The 27,177-nt window shown below is 36.2% G+C and overlaps 1 protein-coding gene across 3 annotated transcripts in view; it reads left to right on the forward strand.

The window, feature by feature from the left end:
• The window catches only part of Ano3 (anoctamin 3), a 237,156-nt gene that overhangs the window by 124,273 nt on the left and 85,706 nt on the right, over positions 1-27,177 (forward strand). For all 3 annotated transcript variants that reach the window (XM_087911333.1, XM_087911334.1, XM_087911335.1), the window contains 7 exons: positions 4,216-4,316; positions 6,885-6,929; positions 12,981-13,112; positions 17,451-17,557; positions 19,588-19,643; positions 21,908-22,029; positions 26,934-27,068. In XM_087911333.1, coding sequence (XP_087767459.1) covers positions 4,216-4,316; positions 6,885-6,929; positions 12,981-13,112; positions 17,451-17,557; positions 19,588-19,643; positions 21,908-22,029; positions 26,934-27,068 — 698 coding nt within the window. The remainder of the gene's footprint in view (positions 1-4,215; positions 4,317-6,884; positions 6,930-12,980; positions 13,113-17,450; positions 17,558-19,587; positions 19,644-21,907; positions 22,030-26,933; positions 27,069-27,177) is intronic.

Raw genomic sequence — 27,177 nt, forward strand, 5'->3', positions numbered from 1 at the left:
TGAGTGCTCAAGGCTGTCAATTTAGTGACCAGCACTCACCCATTAAATTTTTTTCAGTATTATGAACATTTAAAACATTGATTAGTCTTCATAGTTTCTCCTATTAAACACTATGGACATCGGATGCAATTTTTCTTTATAAATATTAAGTTGGAAATATTTAGGGCTTGTTTGATGAAGGGATAAGCAGTTATGCAAAAATATCAACAGTCATGAATTTGCTAGCTAAAATATGGCAGCTAGAAAATCTGTTTTATAAATAAATATGCACCACAGCTAAACACTGAGTCTGGCAGAGAGGTCTCAAATAGTCGTTAAACTGTGTGCCAGTGTGAACAGGTTCTAGAGGAAAGTGTCATCTAGAGACGCTGTGTATTTAAGGGGCATCCTTGTGCACAGGAAGGTGCTGGTCACTGTGAGGTCTGTCTCATAATCCAGTTCATACAAACAATATACTTTGCTCCCAGTTGTGGAAAATGCCTTGAGAACCCGCATACACTTTCCTTTGTTCTATATCCAAATCATACAAAATAACCTCGTGAAAACAGAATTTCTCAGTCTCCTCTTCACCTGGGAGTAAATGTTCTTCCCCTTGGGAATTTTAGGTGGAATAATTAAGTAAAAATGAGAAGTGTGAAGGTTGTGGGCGTTTTGTTTCAGTGGAGGTGAGCAGAATAGACCCAGATTGGCAGTTCGTGCTTCTAAAGAAGAAAGTGATTTCTCCCCCGACAGCACCATCCTGTCACCCATAGCATCACCTGACCTGCTACCAGCAGAGAAGGAAGCCAGTTGTCTTTTGTGTGGTCAAATGGTGACAAAACAAAGGAGAAGTTATGTTGAGAAGTAATAAACAATATTGATTCACCCTGGTGAAAACAACCTTTCATTTATGTATGTACATTTACAGCTAAGGCATGGAAATGAGATACATTTTCGCTGTGTGCACTTAGCCTGGCATTTTACCCAGAGATGGTAGTCACTGCAATGCAAAACCCCTCCTTCCAAAGCAGCCCTTTATTTTAGGCGATTAGATTATTTCACATCAAGAGCTTGACAGCAATGAATTAAGAACCTGCATGAGGCAAGCTGTTCTCAGTGCTATTTTGGATCCTGACACAGTGCCCCACTGCAGAAAATGAGACTCTTTGCCATTTCCTGTTTTCCTTCTCTCTTGTTCAGGTGTAAGTTAGACAAAATATAGACTCAAAATAACTTAGCTAACCAGGCATGGTGGAACACATTTGGAGTCTCAGCTCTCAGGATACTGTGGCAGAAGGATCCTGAGTTAAAGGCCAGATGGGTCTACACAACTAGTTCCAAACAGATCCAGGCTACATTGTAAGATCCTATCTGAAAATAATTGAGCATAATAATAACAAAATAACAAAGATAACAGTATGTAATAAAGATAACAGTACATAAAACAGTGCATCTTTTCAGTGCATCATCAGTGAATCTGATACAGAATTAGATGCATGGATATACACGTCATTTGGCTTCTCTTGTAGCACACAGTAGGGAAACACTATAGGAAAGAGAGGAAATTGCCACAAGAGTTAGACAATGAGTGTGTTGGAAATGGTGTAAATAAGACAGCAGTGGTATCCTATCTATCGATGGAGCTGTTTTTAAATAGTAGCTGCAAACAAAGGTAAACTTTTCCTCAAACTAACATTTATACAAATATAATTTTGTTTTTAAAGTTTATATTCAATATATATTACCAGAGAAAAATACTAATCTATTTATCATATATTTTGATTTAAGACTCTGTACATCAGTTGCGTTGATGTGAATTTTGATTTTGTTTGTTTTTATGGGTTTTTTTGCTTTTAATTTTGAATTTACCAGTCATGAGTTGTTCCTGACTTTATGCTTATATTACCACAAATTCTGGAAATAAAGATATTCGAAATCAAGATACAAGCTCCATCACAGAGGAACTAGGTAACTACTTACAGAGGAGCAAAAAGAAAGATGGATCCTGGGGATGCTTTATAGTTCACCTTTGTTTTTAACATCTGATTTGAGATGAATACTGTCACCTGACAGCCACACTTAGTCAGGAGCAGGTGCTTCACGCAGTCAGGTTATAACTTCCCTCCTTCAACTCAGAGGCAAGGGACCTTCATTTTTCTTTGGACAAAAAAAAAATTGAGATTCAGAGGGCCAACAAATTATCCAAATGTTGCAGAGATAGCAAAGGGTACAGAGAGACTATGTTGCTGAGTATCTGGGACCTAAACATCATGCCAAAGGGGTAGTCAATATGGAAGGAATGTAAGCTCTGCTCTGCAAGTGAAAGACTGGCTGATGCAATTAGAATAGCAGGAATCTTAACATCAAAACTGAACTCGGACCTTTATTAACACCTAAGAATAACTTCGTATAGATAAGGCCAAAATGTTTAATAGAATGTGAAATGTGTCTACCTCTTGTTCTGTGTGGGAATCCTTTAAGTGGAAAGCTTAAGTTCTCTATTTTAAATTTGCATTTATTTATTTATTTTTATTTTGCTGCATAGTGCTGAGGTTCAAATACAGATCTGGGACATGCTAAGCATGTCCTCATTAGTTCTATGGGAGTTCTAGCTGCAAAAGTTTTTGTTATTGCTATCATGCCTACACAGAAACCTTTCCATGAAGTCTGGAAAAGTCATTACAAAGGGCCAGGAAATGTCAACGTGATAACTTTCTCTTTAACCTTAATCAATAACAGATATCTATAGGAATTAGAAATATGCTTAAGTACTTATTTGAATGAATAGGTAGTGCTTGTAACAACCATATATAGTTTGCAACACTAATAGACTCACGTGCATGTGTGTGTGTGTCTGTGTGTGTGTGTCTGTGTGTGTGTGTGTAAAATGATGATATTTATAAAAGAGAAAGGGTCATGAATTTGAGATGCAGGGGTGCCAAAGGAGTTGGATGAGGAAAGGACTGTTGTAAACTTTATAAATGCATGAAATTCTCAAAAAAACTAACTTAAAAACTATGGCTATCTTTCCGAGAATAGGTAATATGTTTAGTGTAGGACTGAATGTAAAGACCTATAGAAGCGTACCTTGCTATGTCCACCTCTGGCATGGTCAGCTACAACTTTTAGAATATTTACTTTTAAAAATAGTTACAAACATTTTCAGCAGCAGAGTTGCTTCAGAAATTATGTTCGCATGAGAGTGAGTATCTTTTGTTGTTTGTCCTGGGGCGGTTTTCACAATGCCATCCCTTCAGTAAGCTCATAAATCAAGGGCATCTTATAATTTCAACAACTCATTTTCCTCAAAATAAAATCACTGTACCCAGAAAATAGTTAGAGGATTAGACAGTTTCTTCAAAATAAACGTGGCAGTAGAATAAATGGATTAATTGGGTAAAGACTCCAGATGATTTTCAGTGTTTTATGCTATCTCTGGGTGACGGTGAGGGTCTTGATTATGTGACATGAAGAATGGCTCGAAACTCTTACTTGTCTTATAACTTCTCTGAATGGGGAATAGAGATTTTAATAATGTTTAATATAAGAAAATTAATAAATTGGTAGCGATATCTCTTTCCTATACACAGTAACTGAGCAAGGACCCACTAGTCCTTGTACTTGGTAAGCAACTGTGACATCACATTTTTGGGAAAGGGAAGACTTTGTTGAGGATCTGTCATCAAGAAGACTTCAAATGTGTCCTTTCAAATGGTTGAGACTGGGAGAATACATAAAGGGGTGTGAAGAGAGAAGTTTGTTGTTGATTTGATGAGGAGAAGCGAAAACAAAGCTCTTTTATGCAGGCAGAGATAAATGCAATGCCTATTCATGGGTCACGTGTTTCCTTCTAGCAGAGCTATCACGTTCTGTGTGGGAATTCTGGCTCTGTGTTATCTAAAGACTTGTTTGTGATTAAGAACTTTTTTTCTGAACGTCCATCAGCTTTCAAACCAACTTTGAATTTCCTTTGAAGGCATTTCCCTACAAACAACTTCCAGACACTTTGTATTTAGGAAGTTTATGGGGTATCTACGTTTACATTTCTTAATGGCATTGGATATTTAAATACATTTTATCAAGATTTTTTGACAATATAATTTTCCTTTATATAAGTAAGAATGATCCTTGCATAACAACAGACAGAAATGCTTCTTTCTTTGAGGAAAAAATGATGGTAGAATGTCAGCACTTTTGATTGTAAATGATGGTGCCTCCCTGCTAATTCCTTTCCAGCCAGCTATTGCAAACCCCGATATCATGTTTATTAAAATTCATATTCCATGGGACACGCTGTGCAAGTATGCAGAGAGACTGAACATCAGGGTGCCCTTCAGGTACTTTTATATGTTATTTCATTTTCTCTCATTATTATTAAGATGACTCTGTCTTTTGTAACACCCAAAAGCAGTAAATGTGGTCCTTTATTCAGAAAAAAATTATTTCTCTTCTAAATTTTAAACTATATTAGACAGTTTTTCCCCTAAATTGTTTGGCTATTGTGGTAAGCTTTCTGATTCCCTGGACATATAATATCATTTTAAGATAGACTTGCTTAGAGATAAGGTAACATTATTGTTTTCAGATTTCAACTTGAAGTAACTCCCAAGATCAATCCTCATTCTTATTTCATGTGAGTGTAATATAACTCTGATAATGGTTAGCAGGGATTGTTTTTCATACCAGGTCATCCAGGACAGTTTCTGAGCTCTGGCCTCAATATCAATCAGTAAGTGATAAGAATAGATCACCTTCTTTCAAGGATTTTCAGTCCTTCTGTTGGGCAAAGAAATATGTTGGCCTAGCTTGGGCATCTGCTATTTGATGCCGAATGTGCCAGTTCCTCATCATGTCACACTGTAGCTTTTAAAGTGCACACTCTATAAGCCAAGTATTAACTCAGTTGACAATAGAGTGTTTCCATAAACGTGGAATTAAACAGATCCCATTAGATGCTAATAAGGAGTAAAAAAAAGGTTCAGGGAAAAAGATTGTAAGTAAAAGTATCCTAGTAAGCGTAAGTGAACACTGAGCTCAAATAAAATATATCATGACAATTTCCTGTAACATATTGGAAAGGCTTATATCAAACCTCAAGATTTTCCGAGATAAAGGAAAAGATGCTGATACAGGTGTCTTCAGGCATCTGAAACATCTCAAGTCTCAAAAGATGCAGCCTCAGTTATTACGCAGAAATAAACAGTTAAACATTATTCACATAAAATTTCCATTAGGAATTTAAGTTATCTAGAAATGATTTTAAATGTACATAAGGATGTCTGAAAGTTAGATTCAAATACTATATTTTATAACTTTGTATATTCATACAGTACGTTATATTAAAAGTATTCTGGAACTTATTTTTATAGAATATAGACAGACTACTGCATAAAATCACCATTGTCATCTTAATTAGAAAACACAGATAGCCTTTTTAGGAAAAATATTTTTATTTTGAATAAATTATTCAATCTAAACTATTCATTAAAATATTTACTTGTGAGACCTATAACATTTCACAAAGAAAAGCTACAATTTGGATCAGCAAGATACCTCAGCAGGTAAGGGCACTAGATCTGAGTTTGACCTCTAGTACCCACATGGTGGGAAAAAAAAGGCCTTCCCTCTGACCTCCATATGGGTGCAACATAGCATCTCCATGTTTGCACACACAGCAATAAATAAATAAATAAATGTAAATCTATTTAAAAATTAAAAGGAGAAACAATAGCCTGCAAATTTCAAATCATTACTAATATATGCATGCCTTTTAAATTTTTGTCTATGTTTGAAAAAATAAAGGAAGATATTTAAAATGCAAATTTAGTTAGACGAAGCAAGTCTCAAAATATTATATCTGAATTTAGTGTTGGAATATGGCAAGAACATTTTAAATTTTTCCAAAGACTATGGTCTATGTTTCACTTTAGAAAAAAAACAAACTCAGCTGCTGAAAATATATAAAGGATGTTTACTAGATTGGCTTCCATGATACAGTCTAGGCAGTCCAACAATGACTGTCACACATTGAAGATGTTGGGAACCTGGCAGACGGTCAATCCACAAGACACGGGACCTCAGCAGTCCCAATCTGGTGTTTTAAGCCTCGAAGATTCCTGGAGAACTACTGGTATCCACTCCACATTGGCAGCCTGCAGAAGCTGGGTTCTGATGTCTATGTAGGATGGCAGCAGTAGCAGCAGTGTTAACAGCACAGATGAACTTACCAGTGGGGAGCTGAAGGCAAACCGGCAAGCAAAGTTTCCTTCTCCCACATGCTTTTGTTTGTGCTCCCTTGACTTCTACTTCAATTTCTACCTGTGGTTTTTTGCCTTGAGTTCTTGCCCCAATTTTCCTCACTGATGAAATATCACAGGGAACACTAAGATTAAATGAACCTTCTCTTTCCAAGTTCCTATTTGCTCAGTGTTTTACCACAACAGACAACCAAATTAGGACAATTACATATGTGTTTAAAAGTTAAATGGATAGATGATTGGATTGATGACTTTATAAAGCATGTAAACAAATAATCCAGTTAATAAGGACTGAGTTACAGAAGACAGAGTTTCAAATAATTAAAAACAATGGATTGAAAATAATCTATGCATCTTTCGCAGGAAAAAGCTTGATTAAAATTTTAAAAAAAAGAAAATAACCTATGCATTTTAATGTGTAGTTTCTTTGTTATATTTCTTATATATTTTTGTTAAATTATCATTATACTTCTGAAATCAAAAGCATATGTATTTATTGGTCTTCACATTATGTTGTAATGACTTAATTTTAAATGTCTTAATTTTCTAAGTATTTGAAAATTGTGAGTCGATACACTTAACATTGCTGTTGATTACTGTCACTTTCTGGTTTAACTGTATTTTTTTAGATGATTTTTACTTTTTTAGGAAAAAATGTTACTACACTGATCAGAAGAACAAATCAATGAGCAGGTTAGTGAATGATTTATCATTTTTGTTATCAATTTGTAATTTATAAAAACAAAAAGAACACATATGGTTATCCGTGTCTTCAATTATAAAATTTAGGAAGAAAATTACGTTGATTTCTTGAAAGAGTATTTTTTTAATTTAACATAAGTTCTTTATTGAATCCTTGGCAATTTCACATCATGCATCCTAATTCTATTCACCTCCCAGTCCTTCAATATTCTCCCTTCACATCTGCTGCATTCTCCCTAAAAGAAAATTAAAGAAAAAAAAACCAATCCAAAACAAAACAAGCAAACAGGAAAAAAAAAGAAAGAAAAGAGCAAAACAAAACAAAAAAGTCTTTCAATCCTCCATTTTTCCACCACTCCAATACTACTTCATTTATACAAGTGGCGTTGGGAGCCTTTGTGTGACACAATTCACCCTTTTGTGCAAGCAGTTTTATTTGGAAATATTCATTGCAAGGAGACATTGGTCTGGCTTAAGGCCTCTGGTTTCTGATACACTATCATCAATGAATCCTCACCACATCCCCTCTCAGATATATCATGTTTGTCCCAAGTCCTGGAACTCCTTTGGTAGCATTTCACAGCACAAGTCTTTTCATGAGTACCAGCAGGTCCTAGATGGGGTAGATGTAATGGTGGGTCAACCCCAAGTCTGGCAGTGGGCTTGGTGGGTAGTTGAGTTGATCATTCCGAGACTGGAACCACCCCCTCTCAGGTAACGGAGGGATCTAGCTCCCCTAAGCCCATGCCTTCAGGGCCAGTTCTCTCTTGTCCATGGTGAACGGTGGGGCCACCTCTCCCGATTGTGGGGCTCCAGTTTTCACTTGAGAGTCAGGGCCAGCTCTCCTGTTGCAGTGTCCACAGAGGATCAGGGCTAGCTTTCCCAGGGCCAGCAAAGAGCAGGACCAGATCATCATGGACATCTGATTTTATTACTCGTCATTCCTATGCCAGCACCCCCCCCTCCTCCAGTGCCGGGAGCGGTGGGCTGCGGCCCGGCTCCCAGCTAGCTTTACCCAAAATAATTACACAGAAACTGTATTCATTTTAAACACTGCTTGGCCCATTAGTTTCAGCCTCTTATTGGCTAACTCTCACATCTTGATTAAATAATTTCGAATAATCTGTGTAGCACCACGAGGTGGTGGCTTACCGGGAAGGATATTAACCTGTGTCCATCTTGGAGAGAAGAGCTATAGTGTCTAACTCACTTCCCTTCTTCCCAGCATTCTGTTCTGTTTTCCCCGCCTACCTATGTTCTGACCTGTCAGGCCAAGCAGTTTTCTTTATCAATTAACCAATGAAACAACAGATAGATAGAAGACACACCTATATCACCCCCCCTCCTTTGTGGTAACAGGGCCACACATCAGCACAGACCCCAGCTGCAACAGGATCATGGACACAGACATCATCCTTGGCAGCAGCTTGCGCCTGGACAACATCCTAACTGTGTGGAAGCACAGGTTGTTCGGATCAAACAAGGTCACTGGTTGTGGCCCCAACCCAGGGCTTCCGTGTAACCTTTGGTAGAACACGGGCCTTGAAGTTCAACAGACCCCAGCTGTTGTAGGACTATGCTTCCAGACATGGTGCTTGGCAGCAGCCTGGGTATGGATGTCATTACCCCAGGTGTTAATGCAGGCCACTCAGATCTGCACAGCCCGGAGGCTGCATGACCCTCAGACACTAACTTTGCCCCAGATCTCGGTCATCCACGTAGCCTTCTATACCAACAGGAACCTGTTGCAGACCCTGACTGCAGTAGGGCCATGAACCAGACATGGCCCTGAGCTGCAGCTCTGGCACAGAGGTCATCAGAGCATCACATAGCAACACAGGCAACTCAGCTCTGCATGTCCCTAGCTGCAGCATGGCCCTCAGCCACCAACATGTACTTAGGTGACTAACGTGAGCCAGGCACTCATACAACTTTCGGTGGCAATACAGACCATGGATCATTTCAATATAGACCCTAGCTGCATTAGAACCACTCACCCAGACACAGCCCTTGACAGCAGCCCAGGCCTGAATGACACCATGGTGCCAAACCAGAGCACAGGCCACTTAGACCTGTAATGCCCAGATTGAGGTATGGCCCCAGACTCCAAAAAGACCACAGGTTGAGGCCCAGAACCCTGGCATTTACCTGGCCTTTGATAGTAACAAAGGTCATGAACTTCAACACAGACCTTGGATGCAGTAGGACCATAGTTCCAGACACAGCCCTTTGCAGCATCCTGGACCTGGGTGTCACCATGACCCCAGGCTGTGGTGAAGGCCACCCAGATTGACATGGCCGTAGTGGAAGCATAGCCTGTAGATACCAACATGGCAGCAGCCTAGGCCATGGAAATCTGCATGGCCCTTGTGGAAACAGAAATCACAGACATCAACACAGACCTTGGCTACAGAAGGACCACATATCCAGACATGGTCCCTTGCTGTAGCTCTGGCTTGGATATCACCATGGCACTGGACAGCAATATGTGCCATTTAGGCTTGTGTGGACCCAGATGCCGCACTCGACCTTCAGCACCAAGGTGGTCCCAGGCTGCTGATCAGACCCCAGGTAACTACGTGGGCCGCTGCTGCAACTGGAGCCACACACATCAACTCAGTAGGGACTACAGTAGGGGCACAGACCCAGGCATGCCCCAACATGGGCCTGAACAACACCATGGCTGCTGATGGCACCATAGTCCACCTAGATTAGCAGTGGCTCTATTGGCTGTACTTCTCTTGGACACCTATTTAAATTGAAGAAATGAATTTCCACTTAAGGAATGCCCAATGACAAAACCTTTATATTGATAGCTATTTTCCTATCCATTGCAAAGCTTTCACTTGATGAAAGCAAACCACTGCAACATCAGCATAGCAGTATACTCCATGAGTAAAACTATAGACTAGTCAGAATAACACAAAACACAGAAAAAAAATGGTCTAATATCATTTTAGGAAAGACTTGATGAATGTAACCCTTTCAAACTTTATAAATTGTAATGAGAATATTTTTTAACATAATTTCTATTTTAAATAAAATGTTTTGTTTGAGTCCCTTTTAGCTGTTACAGAACTAATTTTTCAAGTCACTTTTTAATAGATTTATTCTTGAATGACATTTTCAGAGTCTTGCTAAAGAATAAAATTTTGAATATTAAAATCTATAAAAAAGTATTTTACATAAAAATATAGCCTAGATTTAAAGTTAACTTCAATTTCAAGGGAATCATGCACATTAGTGTATAAATTTCTAAATAGACAAATTTTGAAACATATGAACAATTCTAAAATGATCTTATATCTATGATGCTCAACCTTTCAAGTAACTAAAAAATGAACACTGTACCATTTTGTTTTATGATATTTTATGTTTTAATTCTTAAAATTTGAATTTAGGTATTGGGAATATTTTAAAAACTGTTCCTCACATTTAATTTGTTGTAAACAGTTTTCTTTGTTTCTTAGATTCATGGATTTGAGTGGTGAGGGGTAGGTATCAAACAGTAAAGGCATCGAGTGAAAATTAAATTTTTCTCTTGCTTGTTTATGTTTATTTATATATTCACTTGAGAAAAAGATTGATTGTAAATTTTCCTTCAATTTATTTTAGTAGAAAAATGTAAATTCTATTTATGTGAAAGGTAGGCATAAATGGTCATGTCTTACAAAATTTTAAGTACAATATTTACAGTCAGTAAAACTGTACAAAGAATAAAATTTAAATCAAACACGCACATTTATTTTTATTAGTGATTTTCTTTTCTTGCAATAGAAAAGACGTTTGTGTGTGGTTAACTAAGGCTATAAAACATTAAGGGATAAGTAATGTCCAGACAATTATCTAGCTTTGGAGATCATCATATCTCTAGGCACCTTTAGAGGAAATAACTAAAGCACTATTGGTGCAGCAATTTAATTTTATTTACAAAGCACTTTTATGTTCAAATATTAAGACATCATCAAAATAGCCTGCAAGGAAACTAGAACAGAGAGTAGCCAGTGTTGCAGATGAGGAAAAATAACAGACTCTTAGCATTCCCACCCGCAGTCCTACCCAGAGCTTTCCCAGATGGTTGACAGTTTGCATTTTAGTCTGATTCCCTGAGCCCTTTGATCTATATTTTTAGTTTACGCGGAATTATCTTTCCCTGCCTCCAGATTTTAATAAAAGGCACTGAATTGTGTTAAAGTGATCTTCATGTTTTATCAGAAAATTCATCATTTAAAAGATGCCCAAGAAGATAAACATGCTTAGATGTTGGTAATATGATAGTGTTGGTGTCAAGGTTTGTAGCATAAATAGTAACTCAACATTCATTTCTTACCTTATTACCGTGACCATTAGAACAAACCCTACAGGTTTCTAGTGTCTGTTTTGTTCCCAAGATGTCATTTAACTTAATAATAATAAAAAACTAAGTGAGGCACAAGGAAATAAATTAACTAGGCTCTAGAATCTGGTTTCAAATCCAGGACTGATGATATTTCACCATCTGAGACCATTTTTCTTTCTCAGAAAATGTGTATGAAGGCCTAAGATGATAGATAGTAGCATTTATTTTCTGTTATTAATAGAAGATGATCTTAATGTTCTCTCATAAATTTTAGACGTTCACTTGTTCCCAGGTTGCTTTAACTCAGAGATAGATCCTAGGCCATTAGGTGCTGCAGTCCACCTACATTACCCGAAGGTCCTTGGCATTACCCTTTTGGTTTGTTCTGACCCTTTGCTGGATGTAGGACAAATAGGATCACTTCCTCTCTTTAGATCTGAAAACATCAGCTCAAACATGGAACTGTTTTGTCTAGTTTCAGAAACTGGCCATTTCAGCTCTCCTCATCCATCCAATGTGCTGCATTTCAAAAGACTAGAGAGGTTGATCTGTACTCTCATGTCTTCTACATGTCTTTGCATTGGCCTCAGAAAAATCTATTAATTCAGGGGGTTTGTTTATGAGATTGAACAAAATGAACACCTCAAAACTGCTTGTTAGTTTAGATTTAAAATAAATGTTGAAGTCCTTCAAAACCTGAGATGATCAGTATCCCATTGATAATCCTATTTGGTAAGAAATGATCAATATTTTTACTTCCAAAGTTTTCGGCAGGATTTAATTCTTATTTAAAATTTCCCAGGGTAATTTTACCATATCTTAAGAACTAATTCTTAAGATACAGTATTTGTTGCCTGCTCTTTGTTATCTTAATTTTTTTCCTAAACATCAAGAAGCTGACAAAAGCCATGTTAAGATACATTGTATTTGTATCTGGAGATACTCTGTCCTGTAATTTTGACTTCTCTATTGCAGCAGCACAACATAATCACTGTGGAAACACTGCTTGGTATTTTTAAATGAAAACAGCTGTTGTTATAGTAACAAAATTTAGATTTTCAGAATCAATGATGAAGGTCAGTCTTTTGTTTTGCTTTATTTTTTTATTCTGTGAAGGAAAATGATGGACCTTATTCCAATAGGCATATATACACACTCTACATAGAAATTTTCACACTTTTTTTAAAGAACCAGGAAGTAATCTGCATTTACATACTCATACATACAGATATTGTACTGCCTTTGAAAATGTTCCTTCCTGTGGTCATCTTTATGCAAGGTAATTTAAGATATTTTCTACAGACTTATTATTTCTCTGAAAAGAGATTAAATAATGCTGGACTTGTTTTACTATTTATTTCATCTATAGGAAAGCAGAAGCAGATGTGTGTATGGTATATGTGTGTGGATAGTGTATATGAGTGTGTGGTGTAGGTGTTTGTGCGTATGTGTGTGTATATATGTGTGTGCATGCGCATATATGTATGTGTGTATGGTGTGCTTGCGTGTGGTGTATGTATGTATGTGGTGGTTGTGTATGTATCTGTATGTGTATGCATGCATGCATATGTGTATATTATGAGAGACGAAGAGAGAGGGACCTGGAATATTTTTTTCTCTAATACTTAAGAACACTGCCACAGGAAACTAATATAGTTCTGGAATACAACCTTATCTAGTTCTGGGATTCGACTTGGTTGCAGGGTGCAAAATTATTTCAAAAGAATCAAAAAGTGGATGTCCCAGAACCCAATGGTTCTTGACAAGTCAGCGTTTCCAGAGTTGGAGGAGTCGGACTGCTACACTGGCCCTTTCAGCAGAGCCCGGATTCACCAGTGAGTGCTCATCTCTTTTCTGCTATGTTCTGGCTCTGCACGTCCCATTACCTCGAGCTTGTTTATTGAAGAAAAATAACTGAGGATATTCCCACTGGTCACCAACTAGGTCGAGAATGTATCATTGTATTAGAGTTTATATTTAACTTAGGAACAGCACTAAATGAACATTTGATTCTATATTAATTTCATGATTCAGAGATAGTCAAGTGATATTTAAATATCATTCTATAGATTGGTAACCTGGATATTCTTTTCAAGTAATAACTCTGTGGGTGGCAGAGATGGCTTACCCATTCAAAGCATATGTTATTCTCATGGGAGAGTTTCCGGCACAAATGTAGAGGCACACAACAGTAACTCCTGTTACAGGGGATTCACAGCACACATGTGGGGGTGTAACTGTCTGCAACTCCAGCTACACGGATCCACAACATGTACATGGAGACTCAGGATTTCCTGTGGCTCCAGTTACAAAAAATTTAACAACATCTCTGACTCTTTCAGGCATAGGCACATGTGTGGTATAGATATAAACATGCAAAAAAGCACACATACATGTTCAAAATCTTTTAAAAGTTATTATTGGAGAAAATAAGTCATCTAAAATAATTATGGCAACAATAATAGGACTGCTGCTAACAATAACACTAATTAATGAATTATTGAAACTGTAATTTTACTTAAATATACTTTTAGTATTTAAGTGGTTTTGTTTAATCTTATTAAAATACAGTAATTTGTTTAGAGAAGGATACAGGTCTCTTTCTTTTCATTCTCTCTCCCTCTCACTCTCTGCCAAACTTTTTTCCTCCCCCTTGCCTTCCTCCACATCTGTTTGTCTATGCTTTTATCTACTATGACTTATTAAGTTCATGAATTGAATTACAAGGTTCATTACGGCACATGACCTGCCGTCTGTCCTCATGGTACTCCAAGACAAAGGCTATAGACAAGAAGGTAATTGTAAATCTAAAAAAAAGTAAAAAGAGATAGAGAAATGTAAAATATTTACAATATATTGTAGCAAAATATACAATTCAGTATAATACAAAGGCTTGGGAGTCCACAGATGCTATTTTGGATGTCTGAATAAACTTTTTCCTGGGATGTGGCAGTTGATAAAATTCTAGATCAGTCTATACCATAGCCAAATGTCAGTTAGAGTCTCCTCAGAATATTCTACTCACTTTATGATTTAATCCTGGAGGTCCATATAAAGCAATCCATTATTAATCCAGGTCTGGAGAAAGGAAGTCAAGACAGAGCATGAACTCCGTCTAGAAAACTCAGAATCCTGGGACCTTCATCAGCTTTTTATTGTACTATCACAGGATCTTACAGATCTGTGGTTGTACCAAACAAGATGAAACAGAATGTACTTAACTTACTTTGAAAACTCAAGGAACCAGCTGTCTTTAAAGAACACTAATTAAAAACATCTGGCGTATTCCTCCATAATAGTATCCCATTGGTACTCTGTACAGTTAAGTTTGCGATCTTTTTCAGTGTAGGCCATCCTACTTTCAGCCCAGTGTACCACACTCCCACTCCTCAGGCATCCAGCCATTACATAGTGCAGCTACACAGCCCATGGGTCCATGACTCAGCTGCTCTATTAAAGCTCCAGCTGAATCTTTACCACTTTTCTCTTCTGCTGACCTATCCTGCCCCTGAGTTTTACAGGGTGTTTTTCTTCCCACCCGTGTGCCTACATTAAGTATCATTATCTAAGGAAAATCATATCAGAAAATTCTTGCTGCTGTCTCTTCCCCCAGTCACTCACCACATCATTACACTATTATATTTTTCCCAGAAACAGGCTGGAATTTATTTATTAACTTGATTATACCACCTGCTTCATTCTTCCATAATACAATCTCTTCCAAAACTGAACTTATCTCCCTGAGAATCACTTTCTCTGGTAGGCTTAAGTCTTGTGATGAAAAAAGATTGGTGGTTATTCTTTCTGCCTCCTATAGTAGCCAAGACTCTGAATTTAATGTATCTGGATACAGAAATAATACACATAATATTTAATGCTGAGGAACTCCGCATGTAATAATATAGTCAGCTGTGCAGACTGATGTATACAAGGCTGGGTAAAACCTGCCAAGAAGGCAAACTAGGCTATGGGCACTGACACACATGAGCAGGGTCGGAGCAACATGGAGACAATGGTTCAACAGGAAAGTTACTTAGCTTTGTAACTCCTTGAATATGGAGGGTTAGGAGGATGCAACAGATAGAATAACTAATACCACAGATGAAATTTCCGACAAAACAAAAAATGGTTCCTCATTCATAGAGATAAAGTGCGTAGAAGCCGAGAGTGTCACCAATCCAGAAAGATCCAGTTCATTCCACTACTTGGAAACTTTCGGTCCATTCTAATTGAAACATTTAAACAGATCCATCCTCTCATTGTGAAATACTCCTTTGCTTCCCATAACATCCACACTCACAAGGCCCCTTGCTACTGTTTCCACAGAAGGACATTTTAGAGTATGGAGGGAAAAGAAAAAAAGAATTATGGGATATCACTAACTCTGAAAACTGATTAAGATAGAATGGCAAGTATTGCATGGGAAATAATCTCAATTTTTAATTAAATCTATTTGGAGAAACATTGTTTGAGGTGGTACAAACCCCAGCCAGCAAATAGTGAATTTCTTTTTACTCTATGATAAACAAGACATTTGAAAATACCAAGACCTTACAAACTGAATGAAGAAGCTAAAATGAATTTTTGATCATTCTCTGAATTCTCTTTAAGTATTTCTTTTTATCTGTCAGTCTTCTTCTGTCAAAGAGGAGGACTTCTTTCTTATCCTAGAATATTTTCTACTCATTGTCTTTAATTATAGAGACAGATGGTTGGTTACCCAGTGTTGTATGAGGCCACTTATTGGTTCCCACTTGCTCAGCCCCGAAATAACCACACAGAAACTGCATTAATTAGACCACCATTTGGTCCATTTGCTCTAGTTTCTTATTGACTAACTCGTACATCTTAATTTAACTCATTTCTATTAATCTATATATCACCACATGGATGTGATTTACCAGGAAGATTCTGGCATGTCCGTTCCCAGTGGTTCCCTACATAGCTTCCATACATGACTTCTCCTGACTCTGACTTTTTTCTCCAAGCATTCAGTTTACTTTTTCCTTTTTACCTCTATTCTGCCCTGTGCAGGCCTAAGACAGTTTCTTTATTAACCAGTGATGTTTACAGCATACAGAGGTGAATCCCACATTACCTTTCCTTTTCTGTTTAAATACAAAGGATGGTTTTAAATTTAACATAGTAAAATTACATATAACAAAACAGTTATCAAGCAAAAATTACAGTTATAATATTGGTGTCTACTTTATCTTTCTAAAGGAAACTATAATTATATATCCTTCAACTCCATCAAGGACTCCAGAAGGATATAATATTACCTAAGTAAGCAGGATGTACATTGTAAGCAACTTCCAAAACTCTAGAACTGATAGAGACATCTTGCTACCTGAACAGTCACACAAAGTTCTTCTGTACTATTAGAACTTTTTTTCTAGCTTTCTCAGGCCCTCTGTGGATTTATATCCCACTGAGGCCACCAAGAAACTTGTACTACACTGCCCACAAACCCCATTCAAGTGCTCAGCCTCCTAAAAGAGCCAGAGTTTATGATGCCAGAACAGCCCAGGAAACCACCATTTGGAAACCACACAGGTTTTTTTTTCTTTTCTACTGCTGCATCAGAAAAGCCTCTCTTAAAAGAGCTGCAGCATACCACCAGCAAGCAGAGCACATCTGAAAAAAATGCTGCCAAACTTCGTTGTTTAGTGTCTAGAATTCTTTTCCAAGCCCTCTTAGATTTTAACTGGATTTAGTTGCCCCACATTGGGTGCCAATTTCTTGTCTGAGGATGCTTGTTTGTTCCCACCTGCTCAGCTCCAAAATAATCACACAGAAACTGTATTAATTAAATCACTGTTTGGCCCATTTGTTCTAGCTTCTTATTGGCTAACTCCTACATCTTAATCTACCAATTTCTATTATTCTGTGTATCACCACATGATTGTGGCTTACTGGAAAAGTTCTGGCATGTGTGTTCCCAATGGCATCTATATGGCTCCTACTGACTCCACCTTCTTTCTCCTACCATTCAGTTTAGTTTTCCCTGCCTATCTCTATTTTGCTCTGAGCAGACCTAAGAAAGTTTCTTTATTAACCAGTGGTATTTACATAATACAGAGGGGAATCCCACATCAACCCAGGAGCTTACAATTGTGAGTAGATTTTGTGTTCAGTTCTGAATATTAAAACCTATCCCTTCATCTTGACAGCTTTATAATAAACAATAAGGACACCTTCTTCAGCAATGCTACCCGAAGCAGGATAGTTTACCACATGCTGGAGCGCACCAAATATGAAAATGGGATATCAAAAGTGGGTAAGAACATTATTTTATAGACATAGATTAAAATATTAAAAAGTTATATACAGATGTAGAGTTTCATAGCAAATGAAATGTTTCACCTTCACTCACTAACTGTGAATTGCTTAACACAGTAGACACAAATTCTACGGATACTTTGTGTTGCTATTTTTTAAAAGTATTTATTCTGAGGGCATTTGACCAATGTAACATAATGTGAACTATACAAATATATAAGAACAAAATTTATCCTAAACTAATAGATTTTTAATGAAAATATATGTAGAAATGGTTCAACATGGCATTATAATAAAATATTAGAAGTACCAAATATGCCATGTCCACAATTTTATGTACTTGTTCCTACTAAAATTATCTGTTTTCTCTTTATCAACACAATTGACAGAGCCTCTATGTGTAAATATATACTCAAATAATTTTATTTCTTATGTGCTGTATGTTGAACAGTTTATGACATAGATTTTATTCTCAGAGATTAATATTAGTTCCTAGATCAAATTGACGATGAAATTTCTTTATGATTCTGTAAATAAAGAAGAGAAGATTACAAAATTATTAGTTTTGTGTGATTCCAATTTCTTAGTATATAGAGATAAAAATAAATGAAAATCTAGAAGAATATGTATGTAACCTAATGAAAGAATATTTTTGAGCCCCTTACTTTAGCTTTATTTAATTTTGAAATTTTATGCCATTTGATAGGGTTGACAGTTTAGTACATAAATAATATGAAAGAAAATTGAGAATATAATATAATAAAATAAATTGTGAGCCTTACACAGAATTGAAAACAAAACAAAGCTAACACGGAATTGGACCTTTTAATGGTAAGACGTAATTGCAGCAGTGAAGAAATCAATGTTAGCCAAATATTCTAAATTCTCTGGAATTACAAATTGACAACCCATGTAATCTATCACTGTTCTTTCCTGGTTTTGCTAGAATGGAGAATAACAATAAGAAAAAAAAGAATCATGTTTCTTTTTTTTCCTGACTAACAATTTAATTCATTCATGACTGAACAATTAAAACAGTTACCTTAAACACTAATACTTTACCCAAAACAATCAGAATATTTCTAAATAAAGAAAAATTAAAATACCCAGAATATGAGCTGAAAACTTTCCTGTGTGATAGAAAAATTGTACTTACAGGTTTAAATGTCATTTTAAATGAATATAAAGGTATCATATCCTTTGTAGAAAATTTGCTAAACATAGAAGAGCTAAAATAAAATAAATGGACTGCTATCCACAGTGATGAAATTATAGAAAAATGTTAAAACACATTACATCAAAATATGAATGTATTATATGTGTATTTAAAGCAACTATTTTTTCAAGTCATTATGTATTACATAAAAATGATGCTTCAAATTTCTGTACAACAGTCTAAGAATTGTACTCATTAAATTATAGTTGTTTACCAAGCACCTTATGTAATGGTATTTGCACCATGAAAGAGGGTTCCATATTTCAGGTGTACAAATATTTCTTTCATGCATGTTAATAAATAGCACTGTTACTAAAATTCCTCTTCAGAAAGTTTTTCTCACTGCTCATTCTCAAAAGGAAGTCAATGAAATAACAAATCTGAGGGTGACATTTTATGTCATTTCGGTTTAGCATAAACAAACGTTTCTCTGTGCAACAACCTTTATTGTTAAATGTCGGGAGTAGAGAATTCTTCTTTGACTAAACTTTATTGTATTCAGAAGGGGGTAAAAAAGAATTGTTTTCTTGGTTCATGTGATCTCAAGGAGTGGGAATTAACAATGCACCACACATCATGTTGAGATATGGCAAAATGAAACCTTGTGCTGGTGTCTTGAAAATAATGTAGCAAAGACACTCCCGGGCTCAGTACCAATCTCTTTCTCAGGATTACTGTCCCTAGAATTGACCTGATATGGAATTCATTTGTATTGCTGTGTCTTAAAATAATTCTGTGTTCCATGTGTGTTTATATATGCTTTAAGAGAAAGTCTTCATTGAAATTAACTAAGAACTTCATTTTCTTTCTAGGTATCCGTAAGCTCATAAATAATGGCTCATACATAGCTGCATTCCCCCCACACGAGGTATTTATGAAAGATATTTTCCATTCAATATCTATCTCTTGAAAGAACCCTATGTTACTGACAGTAACATCAATTCCATTATAATCATAGATAATCCAGTTACACAAAGGTAAAATGTCAAAGGCAATTATAAGTACAGGAAACCAAAAGTTAATCATCTTCATGAAATGCCCACTTATAAGAAAAAAATTGAGGTAAATAATCATGAGCAAATATTTTTTATATATTTCATGTTTTGAGCCAGTACTTGTTCTACCATGATTGTGACTGCACAGGAGGAAGTAAACATTATTATTTCTTTAGATATAAAGGAACACAGCGAAGAAAAATTAAACACCATTTCAAATACCTCATAGTAAGTGGCAAACAAAAGTGAGCAAAGAAGCGCAGCTAAGGGAGTCATGTAATAGAAAGAGGTTTGATTTATTCGCTTAGGCATGGTAATTTTCTCTGCATAATTAGCTTGTGCATTGACAGCTCACTCGAGTTTCTCATGGGAAATTTGACAGCTGTCATAGATGGATTTTTGATGACAGTCTTCTTAATGTCTTTTTATAAATTATTTGAAATATAAATATATAGCACAAATATGTAAAAGAAATAAAAAGTGTCACTGTTGAACTGTAAATATGAAAAAGATAATCGAGAAACAATGAAATGGAATCAGAAATTGACTATCGATTTGAATTACTATTTACTCATGAGAGAAAAACAAAATTTACAAAGAAGATAAAGTTAATAGTATCAATTTATAGACTGAGAAGGATATTCTAAAATGTATGTCTTTCTTTTTAATTAATGATGGATATTATGTTCACTCTTATATTTCTATTCCTTGTTAAGAGATAGATTTTTTTCTTACAAAATCAATTTATAGACTGAGAAGGATATTCTAAAATGTATGTCTTTCTTTTTAATTAATGATGGATATTATGTTCACTCTTATATTTCTATTCCTTGTTAAGAGATAGATTTTTTTTCTTACAAATTGACAATAGTTAGAAAATGGGCAGGAAAGATAAAAATCAATAGCCCAGAGGTGCACAAGGACAAGAAAACTTTGTCTAAAACTCAAGTCAAATATAGAATTCTCTCAAAGATGAATCATGGAGGAGGGTCAATCAAAGGTGTGGGTAGGGATAGCTGACAGTGTTCGAGCCTTCAAAAGGCTCACAGGTGCATGCGTAGGCTAGAGTCATCTGCTCACCCAGTTCTCCCTTGCAGCCCACCGCTTGTCTCTGTCGAGACAGAGCAGCGTAGCAGTTGGTGTTAAGTGTAGGTTGCACAGAAGTATACTAGGTACCCTGAATTTCAGCATCTAGAAATGTATGTGATCTGACCACTAGAGCTGGACAAATGCCGTGAATTAGGATTATTAGCACTGACTGCAAAGGAGCTGCAATTTTGTTATTCGTCCTTTCAGTATCAGACAGGCAACAATCTGGTTTAAAGAGCAAACACTGTTCCAAATGGATGTCCTGCACTTGAAATCAAGATTGATTTCATCTTCTCTTTAGCTTCCAATGATTAGGATTTAAATGCTTGAACTAGTTTAGGGAGGACACCTAAACTAGCTTGCAATTTGAATGTATAGTATCCTTTCTCTACTTTTTCTATTTTTTTTTAAAGAATCAGTGATGGCATAAACATATGTTATCTCTTTGCAGCTGTAAGACACTGGCAAACTTGAGCTCAAGGTGTCAAGAAAACTTCATAAAGAATCTCATTCCTAGTGCTTAGGGGACCCTCAACCATATAAAGCCCATTTGAAAGAAAATGCTATTTTAAATGCTTACCTTTGAAATATCAAAAGTAAATTTTCAGGATTCTAGGATCTAAACATAAAGGTGGCTCTAAAGGTATAATCCTATGCTGTTTTAATATTTATTCTCTTAGCATCTATAAGTAAAAGAGAACTTTTCTGTGTCTAGCTCACTTTTTAAAGTAGGGATGTATTCAATTTCTCAACTAAAGATTGCAATAATTTTGACATATTTAACTATAAGATCCTGAGCTCCAAACAGTGATATATAAAGTCTCGTTTACTTAAGTAAAATGGGCCCAAATTATTGGAAAAATATTTAATACATTATTTTCATAGAACAATCATATTTCTAATGATATTTACCATTCCAGTGGTGGGCATGAGTATATAATCTCTAATTATTTTACACATTAATAATGTTATGGAAACACTAGTTCTTATTTAGTTAAAACTTCAGTAAGATAATGGACTCCAATTTATGTTATTGCATCTGTCTCAGGGAGCCTATAAGAGCAACCTGCCCATCAAAACCCATGGACCTCAGAACAACAGGCATCTGTTGTATGAGCGCTGGGCACGCTGGGGAATGTGGTACAAACATCAACCTCTGGACTTAATCAGGTACTGTAGATGAACTGCTTTATAATAATAGCAAACTATTCTCTTACCATATCCCTAGCCTTGATTACTTATCAAAGCTATTTCAGTTCAGGAATTCTCTGCTGAAAAGAAACCACTACATGAGTTATCAATGAAAGAAACTTAATGCAGGAAATTGGTTATAGAGTGGATATGAAAGCTAATAAAAGAGTCTTTAAGTCATATGCGTCTTATATATTACACACCCAAATTACCAGGTGCTGATGAATACCAGGGGAAGGAAAATGATCCTGGGTTGTTTGTTTGTTCTTCATACCTCCAAGTCTTCTAGTATCTCCTTACCTAACTCCATGATAAGCATTTTACAATGCACCCAGAACAATCAACTATATATTTACAGATCAAAACCAAGAAGCACTCAACAAATATGAGGGCAGATAGGAAAACAACCAACAAATCAACTGTGTGTATGTCATAGTTTATCAGTATTCACAAGGAATTAGTTCCAGAAACTCCTCTCAAGTGGCACACTCCACATTACTTTTATCTACAGATAGTTAAATTTGTAGATGTAAAACTTGCTAATATGCAGGTTTGGCTACAGTTTTCTTCAGAAAAGATTCTCTCTCCTAGTGAGTACCTTCTAGTAATTAGTTGATCTTAACTCGATCTGTCTGTCTATCTATCTATCTATCTATCTATCTATCTATCTATCTATCATCTATCTATCTATGCATCTACCTATCTATCTAATGTATATTATATTATATTATACTATAGATATATCTAATATATATATTCTATTTATTTGGGACAGTGTTTTACTATGTATGCCTGTCTATCCTGAAACTTTCTGTATAAGCAAGGTTAGCTTTGAACTGACAGAGATTTTCCTGTTTATGCTGGGATAAAAGGTATACAATACTATGATGGGATTTAGTTTTATTTTTGGAATATTTTTTCCTTTTTATAGGGCACCAGATCTCATTACAGATGGTTGTTAGCCACCATTTGGTTGCTGGGAATTGAACTCAGGACCTCTGGAAGAATAGCCAATGCTCTTAACCACTAAGCCATCTCTCTAGCCCCCATTTTTTTTATTTGTTTGTTTGGTTGGTTTTTCAAGACAATGTTTCTTTGTGTAACAGCTCTAAATGTCATGAAGCTAGCTCTGTAGACTAGGCTGGCCTCGAATTCACAGAGATTCACCTCCGTCTGCCTCCCAAGTGCAGGAATTGGCACGCACAAAGACAGCCCAGCCTTTGAAATATTTACATTTGTGTTTTACATGATTTATTTTAGTACAGAAAACATTGTTCATATAAAAAGCATCAAATACATGTTAATACTATCTTGATTCTCTATCTAAAGATGAATATCTACAGGATAAAAGAAAAAGCATATTTATACTATTAGGCTATATGTGTTGATATTTTTAGCTATTTATAGAATATGAAGAATAGCTCACAACTGCATCAGTCAGTGTGTCAATAGGAAGCAGACCACCTAAGGGGTGCTTGAAGGAAAATCAATAAAAACGTATATACAGAAGTGGTAAATGTGATCATGAAAGCCAACACACAATGACATGCCCAGGGACTAGTAAAACCTAGAAGCGATTATTAAACCTTACTTTAAAGACACAAGAAGAGGAAGTCCTTGTGAGAACCACCTGATGACTAATCATGAAAGGAGGTACCAGATACAAGCTGTGGCCCGAGGAAGAAAGCGGTTGTAGACAAACCATGACCTATGAGAAAGAAAGTCATATACCAGATGTATCTTGTAACCCACAAGCATGTCTGAACGCCAGAAGTTTTAACAAAGAGAGTGGATAAAGGTCCACAGAGGCGAACTTTGTAAGTCACACGGTAGTAAGTGGCACAAGCACTTGGAGAGAAACGGAATGAGTACTCAGCAAATGTTCGTGGTTGGGTATCATCAAGATACTTTGATTCTCCTCCTATCAACCATGACAAATTCCATTATTCTAATTTATGATTATAATTTACATTCCAATTTACATGTAAAAGGAGTATTTTCTCAGAAATTTATGAATACAATATAGTGAGATGTGATAGCTCACGAAAAATATTTATTAGGAGTTAAGACGATAACATTTCAGTGTGAGTTACTATTCCTATCTTCAGGCAGCATTGATATTATTGCTTCAAGGAAATAAAGCAAGCATCCTAAGGAGTAAATGGGGTCTTTATTACAAACTTCCAGAATATCCAGCTACTATTGTTTGGTTATTCACAGAGATGGGTGGTTTTCCTGTAAAAGCATGTGTTAGTTAAAGTGACTAAACAACAACGTGTTATGAGAGACCCTACAGAAAAAAAATGTTATACAATAAAGGATTACAGGTGATATTTTGATAGAGAACACTTTTTGGGCACTTAGTTGTAACTAAAACTGAAGCAGTGATGTGGAGGACATTCAGGTTAAACCACATCATATTATTCAGCTATTTTGTACAAGACAAGTTTCCTAGAACTGTTGAAAAAGGGAACGGTGGGCTGAGTTCGATCCCGGCTCCCCAGGTAGTTTACACCCAAAATAATTACACAGAAACTGTTTTCTTTTAAACACTGCCTGGCCCATTAGTTCTAGCCTCTTACTGGCTAACTCTCACATCTTGATTAACCCATTTCTAATTGTCTATGTACCACCACGAAGTGGTGGCTTACCGGGAAGATTCTAACCAAAGTCCATCTTGGGTAGGAGAAGCATGGCGTCTGCCTGACTCTGCTTTCTTTCTCCCAGCATTCTGTTCAGTCTACTCTACCTATCTAAGCTGCTGTCCTATCAAAGGCCAAGGCAGTCTCTTTATTTGACCAATGAAAGTAACACATAGACAGAAGACCCACCTACATCATAGAACTTCTAACTGGTTGCAGTTAAGTTGCTTCCTTTCTATAGTGAGAGTACAATGGCGTGTGACACTTGGGTTCTTTTGATCATAGCTGACGAGATTTCCACAGGTAAATCCAGCATTGTCATCCTCAGTAAGGAAATGCCTTAGTATGATTTATGAGCCAAAAGCTATTAATTCATCTTTGTTTTTTAGTGAACAATGATTTCTGGAGATATATTTATATTGTTTTCCTATTTTAAAATTAGTTCAAATACTTAATAGTTGTGTCTTATTTATTTTCAATCTACTTTCCCACAGAAACTATTTTAAATCCAAAGAAGTAGTTTAAAAAGTCACCAGTATAAAAGCAATGGTATGACATTTCAAACAGTTTTAACAATAGGTATCAAAGGGATTTAAAATTAAAAAACAAAGTTATTGAGCTAATTGACTTTTTCTATAATCATGGACATCAGGGTTTACTTTGAGACAGAAGTTATTTCATCAAGGGACAGATGATTGTCTGAAATGTCACAAGGAGAGCTTTAAATGGAACAGCACAAAGAGAATGGCCTTGGTTGAGCAGTAGTGGGGAATAGCTGCAGTGGTAACCCTTTGTTCCTGTTCTTCTGCAAGATTTGTGTTGTACCTCTAAGGAAAAATTAGGTATTATAGATAGTTGTAAATACCAGTGTTCTAGGACAAGGTCATTTGTGGCCATTTTTCTTTGTCTGCAGTTAGCTTCTCCATCTTCTGACACATACTGAAACCTGATTTGACTTGACTTAGATCATATTTTAGCCTATTAGTATTGCTTATATTAATTTCAACAAAATGCAGGTTATTGTATTAGTGTGCTATGAGTAAGTCAGACTCTGAAACTACCATCCCTGTTAATATAAAGACAACCCACTGTTCACAAGCAGAAAATGAAACTTTATTAATGAAAACTAATAATTGAATTTTCTTCCCAGCAGCAATCACTGTGAAGCATCAATCTTTAACAGCATAGCTGGGGGCAGGGACATGTTAAGGAACCAGTTTTAGAAAGTGGAAACCTCACAGCAGTAAGGAAATCATAAAATGTAAAATTATTTCTATCAACCTTTTGTAACTTATGGAACTATAAAAAAACAATATTGGAATGGATGAAGGAAGAACAATTGAGTAGATCTTAGAACTGCCCCATTAATCTGCCACTTTCATATCAACTGAAGACTAATAAAATAAAGTGTATTAATTCCTTTAGCTTCTTTTACTTTTTTAATAGTGACTGCCAGTGAAGCAATGCACAGATCCACCTTCAAGAGGCTTAACTGTTTGGGCAGTATCACAGAATTGAGGTATAAAGGAGAGGTATTATATGGTACAACGACTGAGGACACTAATTAGGGCATGGGTTAGGGCAGCATGGGAAGAAGAGCAAAACACCTAGCAAGGGTTAGGGAATAAGGCTTCCTGGAAGAAATGATATAGAGAAAGGTAAATATCAGTTACAGGAAGAGGGAGTTTGTATTTTAGTTAGAGGACAGTGATAATTGAAGGAAATGTGCTTCCGACAAGCAGAATCAAGCTTTGGTGGAAGAAGATGAGAATGAACCATGCAGACTATAGCATGAGCATGTCTGACCTGGGGTTTAAATAGAGACACTTCCACTCTGAACTGAGAATCCAATCGGATGGCCAACTGATTTTATTCCTTTTTCCTTTTTTATTTATTCTCAGGAAAACACAACTCTATTAGAGACTAAAAGGGTATACTATTAGGAATATAGAGGAAGGCAAGATTGGGTTATGAAAACCATTTTAAGAAAGTTGAACCAGAATCAGGTACTGTTGAAAGTTGGTCTTGTGTTGTCTCTATAGTGACCAAGTTTACAGAAACACATCATGGCCACTGTGACAGTCATTAACAGCCAAGAGGGTCACATACCCTGATATTGCTGACAGGTACATGAGTTAGAGGCCTCAGTTTCCATCTGAAATCATCACAAGTTGTGGTATTGAAGACTGTTGGGCCTTTATACTGCATTAATTCAAACTGAAGATTGACTTTCTTATGCAGGCTATACTTTGGTGAGAAGATCGGTTTGTACTTCGCCTGGCTGGGATGGTATACTGGAATGCTGATTCCTGCAGCAGTGGTTGGCCTGTGTGTCTTCTTCTATGGATTAGTTACAATGAATGAAAGTCAAGTAAGGTGAGCTATGAAGAAAACTGTACAAAGCCTTTGTCCTGGTTTGGGAAATTACAAATTGCTATGGACAGTGGAGGTAAATAATAGAACTTCTGTGTATGTATGTGTGTGT

The sequence above is a fragment of the Myodes glareolus genome, chromosome 10 (assembly GCF_982192425.1).
Source record: "Myodes glareolus chromosome 10, mMyoGla1.1, whole genome shotgun sequence".
Lineage (NCBI taxonomy): Eukaryota > Metazoa > Chordata > Mammalia > Rodentia > Cricetidae > Myodes > Myodes glareolus.